This window comes from Syngnathus leptorhynchus, chromosome 4 (assembly GCF_054491065.1).
Source record: "Syngnathus leptorhynchus isolate UIUO chromosome 4, UIUO_Slep, whole genome shotgun sequence".
NCBI lineage: Eukaryota > Metazoa > Chordata > Actinopteri > Syngnathiformes > Syngnathidae > Syngnathus > Syngnathus leptorhynchus.
The window spans coordinates 5851465-5863413 of record NC_141198.1 but is presented as its reverse complement, the minus strand read 5'-3'; the positions used below and the strand labels follow the sequence as shown (position 1 = coordinate 5863413).

General features: G+C 46.1%; 1 protein-coding gene across 2 annotated transcripts; it reads left to right on the top strand.

Annotated features, from left to right (window-relative positions):
* Positions 1-4691: 4691 nt before the first annotated feature.
* LOC147057738 (uncharacterized) lies at positions 4692-11742 on the top strand. 2 transcript variants are annotated; one of them, XM_085909739.1, is made up of 4 exons: positions 4692-4847; positions 5531-5640; positions 5804-6650; positions 6988-7208. In XM_085909739.1, the coding sequence occupies exons 2-4, from the start codon at positions 5538-5540 to the stop codon at positions 7046-7048; spliced, it is 1011 nt and encodes a 336-aa protein (XP_085765865.1). In that variant the 5' UTR covers positions 4692-4847; positions 5531-5537; the 3' UTR covers positions 7049-7208. The 2 variants fall into 2 exon arrangements, with proteins under 2 accessions (XP_085765865.1, XP_085765864.1); XM_085909738.1 differs by lacking the exons at positions 4692-4847; positions 5531-5640; positions 5804-6650; positions 6988-7208 and adding exons at positions 9198-9362; positions 10093-10202; positions 10370-11742.
* The last annotated feature ends 207 nt before the right edge of the window (positions 11743-11949 follow it).

Below are 11949 nucleotides of genomic sequence, written 5' to 3'. Positions count from 1 at the left end.
ATGGTGGAGGGGTTTGCGTGCCCCTATGATCCTAGGAGCCATGTTGTCTGGGGCTTCATGCCCCTGGTAGGGTCACCCATGGCAGAAGGGTCCTAGGTGAGGGGCCAGACAAAGCACGGTTCAGAAGACCCCTTATGAGGAATACAATAAATGGATGTCGTTTTCCCTCGCCCGGACGCGGGTCACCGGGGCCCCTCTCTGGAGCCAGGCCTGGAGGTGGGGCTCGAAGGCGAGCGCCTGGTGGCCGGGCCTTCGCTCATGGGGTCCGGTCGGGCATAGCCCGAAAAGAAAACGTGGGTCCCCCTTCCAATGGGCTCACCACCTGTAGGAGGGGCCAAAGGGGTCGGGTGCATAGTGAGCTGGGCGGCGGCCAAAGGCGGGGACCTTGGCGGTCCGATCCCCGGCTGCAGAGGCTGGCTCTAGGGACATGGAATGTCACCTCTCTGGCTGGAAAGGAGCCCGAGCTGGTGTGTGAGGCAGAAAGGTTCAGACTAGACATAGTCGGACTTGCCTCCACACATAGTTTGGGCTCTGGTACAAGTCCTCTCGAGAGGGGTTGGACTCTCTTCCACTCTGGAGTTGCCCACGGTGAGAGGCGTCGAGCAGGTGTTGGCATACTTATTGCCCCCCGGCTGGGCGCCTGCACATTGGGGTTCACCCCGGTGAGCGAGAGGGTAGCCTCCCTCCGCCTTCGGGTGGGGGGACGGGTCCTGACTGACTGACTGGAGGAAGTGCTGGAGAGCGCTCCTTCTGGGGACTCCATCGTTCTACTGGGTGATTTCAATGCTCACGTGGGCAATGACAGTGAGACCTGGAAGGGCGTGATTGGGAGGAACGGCCCCCCCGATCTGAACCCGAGCGGTGTTCTATTATTGGAATTCTGTGCTCGACACGGATTTTCTATAATGAACACCATGTTCAAGCATAAGGGTGTCCATGTCTGCACTTGGCACCAGGACACCCTAGGCCGCAGTTCATTGATCGACCTTGTAGTCGTGTCATCGGATTTGCGGCCGCATGTTTTGGACACTCGGGTGAAGAGAGGGGCGGAGCTGTCAACTGATCACCACCTGGTGGTGGGTTGGATCCGATGGTGGGGGAAGATGCCGGTCCGACCTGGCAGGCCCAAACGCTCTGTGAGGGTCTGCTGGGAACGTCTGGCAGAATCCCCTGTCAGAAAGAGCTTCAACTCCCACCTCCGGCAGAGCTTTTTCCACATCCCGGGGGAGGCGGGGGACATTGAGTCCGAGTGGACCTTGTTCCGCGCCTCCATTGTTGAGGCAGCCGACCGGAGCTGTGGCCGTAAGGTTGTTGGTGCCTGTCGTGGCGGCAATCCCCGAACCCGGTGGTGGACACCGGCGGTAAGGGATGCCATCAAGCTGAAGAAGGAGTTCTATAGGGCCTTTTTGGCCTGCGGGACTCCGGAGGCAGCTGACAGGTACCGGAGGGCCAAGCGGAACGCGGCTTCGGCGGGTGCTGAGGCAAAAACTCGGGCGTGGGAGGAGTTTGGCGAGGCCATGGAGAATGACTTCCGGACGGCTTCGAGGAAATTCTGGTCCACCATCCGGCGTCTCAGGAGGGGGAAGCAGTGCACGGTCAACACTGTTTACAGTGGAGATGGTGTGCTGCTGACCTCGACTCGGGATGTCGTGAGTCGGTGGGGGGAATACTTCGAAGACCTCCTCAATGCCACCGACACGCCTTCCATTGTGGAAGCAGGGCCTGGGGACTCTGAGGCGGACTCTCCAATCTCGGAGGTCGAAGTCACTGAGTTAGTTAAAAAACTCCTCGGTGGCAAGGCCCCGGGGGTGGATGAGATCCGCCCGGAGTTCTTAAAGGCTCTGGATGTTGTGGGGCTGTCATGGCTTACATGCCTCTACGGCATTGCGTGGACATTAGGGACGGTGCCTCTGGATTGGCAGACTGGGGTGGTGGTTCCCCTCTTTAAGAAGGGGGACCGGAGGGTGTGTTCCAATTACAGGGGAATCACACTCCTCAGCCGCCCTGGTAAGGTCTATTCAGGGGTGCTGGAGAGGAGGATCCGTCGGGAGGTCAAACCTCGAATTCAGGAGGAGCAGTGTGGCTTTTGTCCTGGCCGTGGAACAGTGGACCAGCTCTACACCCTCGGCAGGATCTTTGAGGGTGCTTGGGAGTTCGCCCAACCAGTCCACATGTGTTTTGTGGACTTGGAGAAGGCGTTCGACCGTGTCCCTCGGGAGGTTCTCTGGAGGTTGCTTCGGGAGTACGGGGTGCAGAGCCAACTGATAAGGGCGGTTCCGTCCCTGTATCACCGATGCCAGAGTTCGGTCCGCATTTCCGGCAGTAAGTCGGATTCGTTCCCAGTGAGGGTTGGACTCCGCCAAGGCTGCCCTTTGTCACCGATTCTGTTCATAATTTTTATGAACAGAATTTCCAGGCGCAGCCGAGGCGTTGAGGGGGTCCGGTTTGGGGACCTCAGCATTGCGTCACTGCTTTTTACAGATGACGTGGTGCTGTTGGCTTCTTCAGTCCGTGATCTCCAGCTCTCACGGAAGCGGTTCGCAGCCGAGCGTGAAGCGGTCGGGATGAGCGTCAGCACCTCCAAATCCGAGTCCATGGTCCTCGGTCGGAAAAGGGCGGAATGCCCTCTCCGGATCGGGGATGAGATCCTGCCCCAAGTGGAGGAGTTCAAGTATCTTGGGGTCTTGTTCACGAGTGAGGACAGGAGGGAGCGTGATATCGACAGGCGGATCGGTGCAGCGTCGGCAGCAATGCGGACTATGTACCGGTCCGTCGTGGTGAAGAGAGAGCTGAGCCAAAAGGCAAAGCTCTCAATTTACCGGTCGATCTACGCTCTTACCCTCACCTATGGTCACGAGCTATGGGTCGTGACCGAAAGAACGAGATCCAGGATACAAGCGGCTGAAATTAGTTTCCTCCGCAGGGTGTCCGGGCTCTCCCTTAGAGATAGGGTGAGAAGCTCGGTCATCCGGGAGAGACTCGCAGTAGAGCCGCTGCTCAACCACGTTGAGAAGAGCCAGATGAGGTGGCTCGGGCATCTCATCAGGATGCCTCCTGGACGCCTCCCTGGGGAGGTGTTCCGGGCATGTCCCACCGGTAGGAGACCCCGGGGTCGACCCAGGACGCGCTAGAGAGACTACGTCTCTCGGCTGGCCTGGGAACGCCTTGGGATCCCCCGGGATGAGCTGGAGGAAGTGGCTGGGGAGAGGGAGGTCTGGGAGTCCCTCCTAAAACTGCTGCCCCCGCGGCCCGACCCCGGATAAGCGGAAGAAGATGAAGAAGGGTAATTCACACATTTCAATAATACATCTGCACACTGATCCGTTGACAACAGTCCTCTCACCCGGCGGCGTTGAATGGGAAGATGCGTAACTGGCTCGTCTCGGTGGTGAACGCGAAATTACGTCGCTGACTCGTAACGTCCCTCCTCCATCTATCGCTCGCTGCTGATTGGTCGTTCACGAAGACTCACGAGTGAGTGACAGACAACATTACTGCAAATCCAAGCTGACACACGTTACCCCGACATTGATGTTTTAATTTGTATTTGTTTGCGTGTAGTTGAAGGTGTTGAAAAGGTTGGGGAAAAAAACGTTAAGCCGACATGTTATTTTGGGGGACACCAACTCATACAACAACGCAAAACACACACACACATATATATATATATATATATATATATATATATATATATATATATATATATATATATATATATATATATATATATATATATATATATATATATATATATATATATATAGTCAGATAAAGCAGTGAACCAAATGTCATATTTTTATGACAAATGACATCATATATATGTATATAGTCAGATAAAGCAGTGAACCAAATGTCATATTTTTTCTGTTTTAATTGTCGAATATATAACCAAGGAATAAAACACCAGACAAGTTTGAACATAAATGTTTATTAAAATAATAATGATAATAATAATAATATTAAAAGTCCATTTAAAAACAGCCATCTAATGTGATTGGATTTAATTTGTATTTGTTTGCGTGTAGTTGATGCAGTAGATATATTTGATAACAATATTCAGGCGTATATATGCATACACGTTATTGAAAAACTATGTGTTATAAAATAAAGATGATCCAAAGAGAAGCATAATCTCCCCGTTGTTGCATAACGGCGCACCCCTTCATGCAGTAAAGTTAGCCGTTAGCTTGGAGAAAAGGAGCATAAAAGAAGTGGTGTTTCAGTTCTTACTTTCCTCGGCAAATCGTAAATCTACATTCCGGTTTGCGTAGTTCACGCCAGGAGACGCAACACGTTCACTGTTGATCCGTTGATGCACGGGAGGGCAGTTAACCCATTGACTCGTTCGCAAACAGGAAAGTCAGGATTCGTTCTCGTGATGAACTGGAAATGCAAATGACTCACTCACTGATTCGTTCACTCACAGATCCGTTTGTTGGTGAACGGGACATGCAATTTACAACTCGTTCGTGAACAGGAAGGTACGTGATTTTCATCTTCATTTTGATTTACAGCGAGGTGGCACCAGCTTCCGTGCGCATTATTTACACCTACTGGTTGAAGTCATATGAACTGAAAAAAGAACAATTCACTTTAGGGAGAGATTCGTTCACTGTTGGTCACTGAAAAGATTCGTTCTTTTGAACGAAACGTTCACTCACGAGCACCTGGACTTCTCTCAAATGACATCCGCATTACGCATTACGTGCAGGAAGTCAACCTACGGCAACAAAACCGCGCTCGGTTTAAAAACTCAAACAGAAGCGTATCGCCTTCCATTCGGCTGCATCAGATACACGTGCAACCTCCGAGGTGAATCAGTAACATTAGCTACTACGACGAAAGACGTAAGTTACGACGATGTTCCCCGCTTTCTCTAGCATGGTATTTACAACAGTGCTAACTTTGTGATCTCTAACTTGATTAACCTTGACGAATGTTCGATCTCAAATGAGCCATCATCACATGCTGGTTCTTGCCTGTACCAAGAGTAACACTATACTGTGAAAAAACTCAAAAGTCGAGGATTAGCAGTGATGCTTGCAGGCGGGCATACTCCCGATTTTAAATCTCAATGCCACCAGTTTGCTAAAACAGGTCCGATTTGTCGTTTTGTGTATTGGGTCAGTTTAAGTTCAAGTTGTAAACAAAACAAGTTGAGGTTGACATCCGTTGCGTGTTGTTTGAGTTGTCCGTCGCTCAACAATGCTGGTTTACAGTTGGTTCGTTATTTGCAAGATCTGGGGTTGTTTAATGGCGGTCAGTACACGTGGTACTACAGCAGATGAAACCACCCCCACTCTCCAGGCAACAAAGTTTTGTACTGTCCGGGAAAGCAAAAGTCTCCCGAGGCCGTGTGTGGCCCACAATGTGAAATGAGTTTGGCACCTCTGATCTAACACAGCAAAAAATTGTATTGCTAAAATATGGGATAACCTTTATTAATTTACTTCAACAAATTGCTCGCTCGCTGCTGCCCTAAAGACACTTTTATTAACCAAACATCGTTGAACAAGTGTTGTGATTGCAGTGTGAAGATGTCTGCGAGGACCACAGCAAAGTACGTGGAGGAAAAGGACCGTCGTCGTCGACGACAGGAACGTCTTTGGCTGCAGCCTTACGTTGTGTTGCGCAGAGCAGGTTAGGACATATCTAGTTTCCATTACGAATCCTCTCCCAGTGTTTATTTTCTGTAGAATTCAATTAAAATCATGTGTGATTGGCAGATCGAAAAAGTCCTTGTATAGGTTTGACCAGTTTCTTTACATCTGTAACTTTCATATGTTTGTGTCTTGTCTTGCAGACATCAGTGAAGCGATTTGTCGGAAGCACTCAGAACCAGAGCGCGCTCGCATTAAAGAGGAAGACGTGGGCAAAGAGGTCCATCACTTCAATGAACAAATGGAGCAGAAGTTTCTTTGCACCATGAAAGAGGAGGAAGAGCCAGAGCGGCCTTCTATTAAAGAGGAGGCTGAGGACTTCTTCGACATTAAAGAGGAGGAAGAGGAGGATACCTGCAAGATGACATTGACTGGTGTTCCTGTGACGACTTTTGATGAGGCTCAACGGGAGGTGAGCAAAGGGGCGGAGCCTCCAAGCTGCAGCTCAAGTCAATCAATGACCAGAGCGGGTGATGGAGACCACTGTGGAGGACCACAAGCAGCTCCACCATTAGTGAGATTAGATGTGTCGTCACATGTTCCTGTTGCTGCTGCTGGTGGTGATGAGTCTCAAAACAAACACAGGCAATGTTCTCAGTGTGGGAAATCTTGTGCTAATGACGGTGTTTTGAAACAACACATGAAAATGCACATAAGAAAGAAGAACTTTTCCTGCTCAGTTTGTGGCAAAAAATTTGCTCATAAGCAACATTTAATTCGTCACACAAGAATCCACACTGGCGAGAAACCTTTTTTATGCTCTGTTTGTGGCCAGAAATTCTCAGAAAAGGGAAACTTAAAAAAGCATACAAGAACCCACACTGGCGAGAAACCTTTTTCATGCTCAGTTTGTGACCAGAAATTCAGTGACAAGGGAAGCTTAAAAAGACACACAAGAACCCACACTGGCGAGAAACCTTTTCCATGCTCAGTTTGTGGCCAAAGATTTTCATTTAAGCAAACCTTAAAAACGCATACAAGAATTCACACTGGCGAGAAACCTTTTTCATGCTCAGTTTGTGGCCAAAAATTCTCTTATAAGAACGTCTTAAAAACGCACACAAGAACTCAGACTGGCGAGAAACCTTTTTCATGCTCAGTTTTTGGCCAGAAATTCTCAGAAAAGGGAAACTTAAAAAGTCATACAAGAACCCACACTGGCGAGAAACCGTTTTCATGCTCAATTTGTGGCCAAAAATTCTCTCAGAAGGGAAAATTGAATATTCACTCAAAAATCCACACTGGCGAGAAACCTTTTTCATGCTCAGTTTGTGGCCAAAAATTTTCTCTGAAGGGAAACTTAAAACTTCACTCAAAAATCCACACTGGCGAGAAACCTTTTTCATGCTCAGTTTGTCGCAAAAGATTTTCATGGAAGGAAAGCTTAAAAATTCACGTAAGAACCCACACTGGTGAGAAACCTTTTTCATGCTCAGTTTGTGGCCAAACATTCTCACACAGGGGAACTCTAACACTTCATACAAGAACCCATACTGGCGAGAAACCTTTTTCATGCTCAGTTTGTGGCCAGAAATTTAGTGACAAGGGAACCTTAAAAAGTCACGCAAGAACCCATACTGGTGAGAAACCTTTTTCATGCTCAGTTTGTGGCCAAACATTCACACAGAGGGGAACTCTAACACATCATACAAAAACCCACACTGGCGAGAAACCTTTTTCATGCTCAGTTTGTGGCCAAACTTTCACACTGAGGGGAAATTTAAATAGGCACACAAGAATCCACACTGGTGAGAAACCTTTTTCATGCTCAGTTTGTGGCCAAAAATTCAGACAGAGGGTAAGCTTAATCAAGCACATAGTTGTCCACAGCTAACCCTGTTGCTACTTGTCAAAGAGTCTCTTTTGAGAATTCTGAGTGTCTTGAGGAGGTGATCCATGAAGTTCTCACCTTCTATTTGAGCAGACTTCATCAGTTTATGCATCAATGATAATTCTATTCTAGTATGTACCTTTTCATTGAGATGATGAACTCCTTTTCTTTACTACAGCGAGAAGTTAATATTTTTGTTTGAGTCATGACTTTGATTTTTTTTTCTTCCCCTTCTCTTTTTACATTTCGTTTTACAATGGAAGATTACATATTCAAACAATTTTCTATGGACTATGGATTTTTAGTTGAAGCAGGAGTTCGTCAGTTAAGAAAGAGCAACTCCGGAGTTAACGTGATTGATTCGGATAATGGGACTTGCTCAGTCAATTTTTGCATGTCTTTTCAAACGGAGTGGTACGCACGATCGAAGTCAAGTTTTTGATTCCATGTGCTTTATTGAGTGTTCTCATGTGTGAAGACTGCTGATATGAGATTTTAATTCAAATAGTTCAAATTAAATAATGAATAAGCAACTCTAGAGCATCGTTCCCCCACTTTTGTTGTACCACGGTCAGGTGCCAGACAAATTTCACCCGGGGTGGGGGGTGACGTCAGTCCCTCCACAGTCATGAACCTCATCGCACGTCACTACTTTGAAAATATAGTTCACCAGCCTCGGAATGGCATTAGTTTTCAAGATACTTGATGTTTATCTTGGTTTTAGTTGTAGGGTTTAACTCCAATTAGTTTTAATTCATACTCAGGACAAGTTGCTTAGTTTTTATCAGTGTCTGTTTAGGGTTTTGATTTGTTTCATGTTAAGGTTTTATACCCATATTTGTCAAGACTTGTTCAGAAGAAAAAGCAGAAGCAAGCATGACATTTTTTTTTTTCTTTCTTGCTCCTGTGTGGTGATTCAAGCCTGCTCTCTGCACCGGAAAAAGCAAAGCAATTTAAAAGGGGCCTGACACGGCATACCTGAAGCAAAGTGAGACAATTACAGGGAGAAATAAAAAGCTGAGCTGCACAATGATTAAACTCCCCTCCGAAAGTGAGGCCGATTCCTATCGTTTTGCAGTAAAAATAGATGAAGCAATTTGTGTAGAAATGCTGAATGACAAAATATGAAACCATGTCGAATGCCTTGGAATCATAAAATAAAATGAGAGTGAATTGTACAGAAGGACATTGAACAATGTGGAATCAGGTGGAGAAGTATTGAATCATGGAATTATGTGGAATGATATTAAACGGTGACGAATGACGACACGCGTTGTGATGCACCTTAAGAAATGGAAAACCATGGGATCTGTTTAATTCCCAACATTTTACGACACAAGTAAGGTAAGTCTCATAAACAGTATATCACAGTTCATTTGATACCATGCCATTAGCCTCAAAATAATCAAGCAGATCACATACACAAATACCAGACCTAATTTCGACCATGAAGGCTTTGACCGCCAGTGTGCGTATGAAACATCACAAGCTTTACTTTTTTGTGAAGCACGTGGCTGGAAAGTTTCAAGGCGTCATCTGGCATCAATGACTATGGGAGTTGGGTTTTTTCTTTTGTTCAGTGTGTGTGGAAAACGTTAAAAACAACATTTTTTTGCATGCTACCTTGGTTTGTTTGCTGGGACACAACAACATTAAACCTCCCACGGTCCTCCGCTAGAGGGCGTCCGGGACCTCACTCAAATGACATCATCATTACGTGACAGGAAATAAAGCGACAACAACAAAACGGCGCTAAGTATAAAAACTCAAACAGGAGCGTGTCGCCTTCCATTCGGCTGCATCAGATAAACACGCAACAGATGTGGTGAATCAGGAATAGTAGTTTCTCGACGACCACAACGACGAAAGAGGTAAGTTACGACGATGTACCCAAGTTATCATGTGAGCAACGTTATTTGTAGTACGGCTTGGTTGCAGTAGAGAAGTGCAGTCCGCTTTCATTAGCACGGTAGCTATCAGTGCTAACTTTAGATATTTAGCTTGATTAACCTCGACGAATGTTCGATCTCAAATGAGCCATCATCACATGCTGGTTCTTGCCTGTACCAAGAGTAATACTGTACTGTGAAAAAACTCCAAAGTCGAGGATTAGTAGTGATGCTTGCAGGCAGACATGCTTCCGATTTCAAATCTCAATGCCGCCAGTTTGCTAAAACAGGTCCGATGTGTCGTTTTGTGTATTGGGTCGGTTTATGTTCACGTTGTAAACAAAACAAGTTGAAGTTGACATCTGTTGCGTGTTGTTTGAGATGTCCGTCGCTGAACAAACAAAGATGCGGGGTTACAGTTGGTTCGTTATTGCCAAGATCTGGGGTTGTTTAATGGCGGTCAGTACACGCGGCACTACAGCAGATGAAACTACCCCCACTCTCCAGGGCAACAAAGTTTTGTACTGTCCGGGAAAGCAAAAGTCTCCCGAGGCCGTGTGTGGCCCACAATGTGAAATGAGTTTGGCACCTCTGATCTAACACAACACAAAATACTATTGCCAAAATATGGGATAACCTATAATAAATAACTTCAACAAATATCTCGCACTTTTATTTGCCAAACATCGTTGAACAAGTGTTGTGATTGCAGTGTGAAAATGTCTGCAAGGACCACAGCAAAGTACGTGGAGGAAAAGGACCGTCGTCGTCGACGTCAGGAACGTCTTTGGCTGCAGCCTTACGTTGTGTTGCGCAGAGCAGGTTACTACATATCTAGTTTCTATTACTATATTACTATTATTCTTCCAGTGTTTAATTTTAGTAGAATTTGATTAAAATCATGTGTGATAGAGAGATTGAAAAAGTCCTTGTATAGGTTTGACCAGCTTCTCTTTAACTGTAACTTTCATATGTGTCTTGTCTTGCAGACATGAGTGAAGCGATTTGTCGGAAGCACCCGGAGCCAGAGCGCGCTCGCATTAAAGAGGAAGATGTGGGCAAAGAGGTCCATCACTTTGATGAACAAATGGAGCAGAAGTTTCCTTGCACCATAAAAGAGGAGGAAGAGCCAGAGCGGCCTTCTATTAAAGAGGAGGCTGAGGACTTCTTCGACATTAAAGAGGAGGAAGAGGAGGATACCTGCAAGATGACATTGACTGGTGTTCCTGTGACGACTTTTGATGAGGCTCAACGGGAGGTGAGCAAAGGGGCGGAGCCTCCAAGCTGCAGCTCAAGTCAACCAACGAACAGAGAAGGTGATGGAGACCACTGTGGAGGATCACAAGCAGCTCCACCATTAGATAGATTAGAGGTGTCGTCACATGGTTCTGTTGCTGCTGCTGGTGGTGATGAGTCTCAAAACAAACACAGGCAATGTTCTCAGTGTGGGAAATCTTGTGCTAATAACAGTGGTTTGAAACGACACATGAAAATGCACACAAGAAAGAAAAACTTTTCCTGCTCAGTTTGTGGCCAAAAATGTGCTCATAAGCAACATTTAAATACGCACACAAGAATCCACACTGGCGAGAGACCTTTTTCATGCTCAGTTTGTGGCCAAACTTTCACACGGAGGGGACATTTAAATATACACACAAGAATCCACACTGGGGAGAAACCTTTTTCATGCTCAGTTTGTGGCCAAAAATTCTCTCAGAAGGGAAGCTTAAAAAGTCACTCAAGAACCCACACTGGTGAGAAACCTTTTTCATGCTCAGTTTGTGGCAAAAGATTTTCATTGAAGAAAAGCTTAAAACGTCACTCAAGAATCCACACCGGTGAGAAACTTTCTTCATGCTCAGTTTGTGGCAAGAAATTCAGTGACAAGGGAAGCTTAAAAATACACACAAGAACCCACACTGGCGAGAAACCTTTTTCATGCTCAGTTTGTGGCAAGAAATTCAGTGACAAGGGAAGCTTAAAAAAGCATACAAGAACCCACACTGATGAGAAACCTTTTTCATGCTCAGTTTGTGGCCAAAGATTTTCAATGAAGCAAACCTTAAAAAGTCATACAAGAACCCACACTGGTGAGAAACCTTTTACATGCTCCGTTTGTGGCCAAAGATTTTCAATGAAGCAAAACTTAAAAATGCATACAAGAATCCACACTGGCGAGAAACCTTTTTCATGCTCAGTTTGTGGCCAAAGATTTTCAGTGAAGTCAAGTCTAACACTTCATACAAGAACCCACACTGGCGAGAAACCTTTTTCATGCTCAGTTTGTGGCCAAAAATTCTCTCGCAGGGGAAGCTTAATCAAGCACACAGTAGCCCACAGCTAACCCTGTTGCCTTTTCAATCACTTGCCAAAGAGCCTCTATTGAGAATTCTGTGTGTTGAGGAGATGAGCAATGATCAGTGAAGGTTTCACCTTCTATTTGAGCAGACTTCATGAGTTTTTGCATGGATGATGATATAGTTAACTGGCTTGTCAAGACTTGTAAAAAAGAAAAAGCAGAAAAAACAAGACTTTTATTTTCCTGTCTTGTGCTTGTGTGGTGATTTAA

What these genes read in the sequence shown, in the direction of transcription:
- LOC147057738 (XM_085909738.1), top strand. Translation starts at nt 10,100, where the DNA reads ATGTCTGCAAGGACCACAGCAAAGTACGTGGAGGAAAAGGACCGTCGT. An exon ending in CGTTGTGTTGCGCAGAGCAG is followed by an intron (nt 10,203 to 10,369) that starts GTTACTACATAT and finishes CTTGTCTTGCAG; the next exon opens with ACATGAGTGAAGCGATTTGT.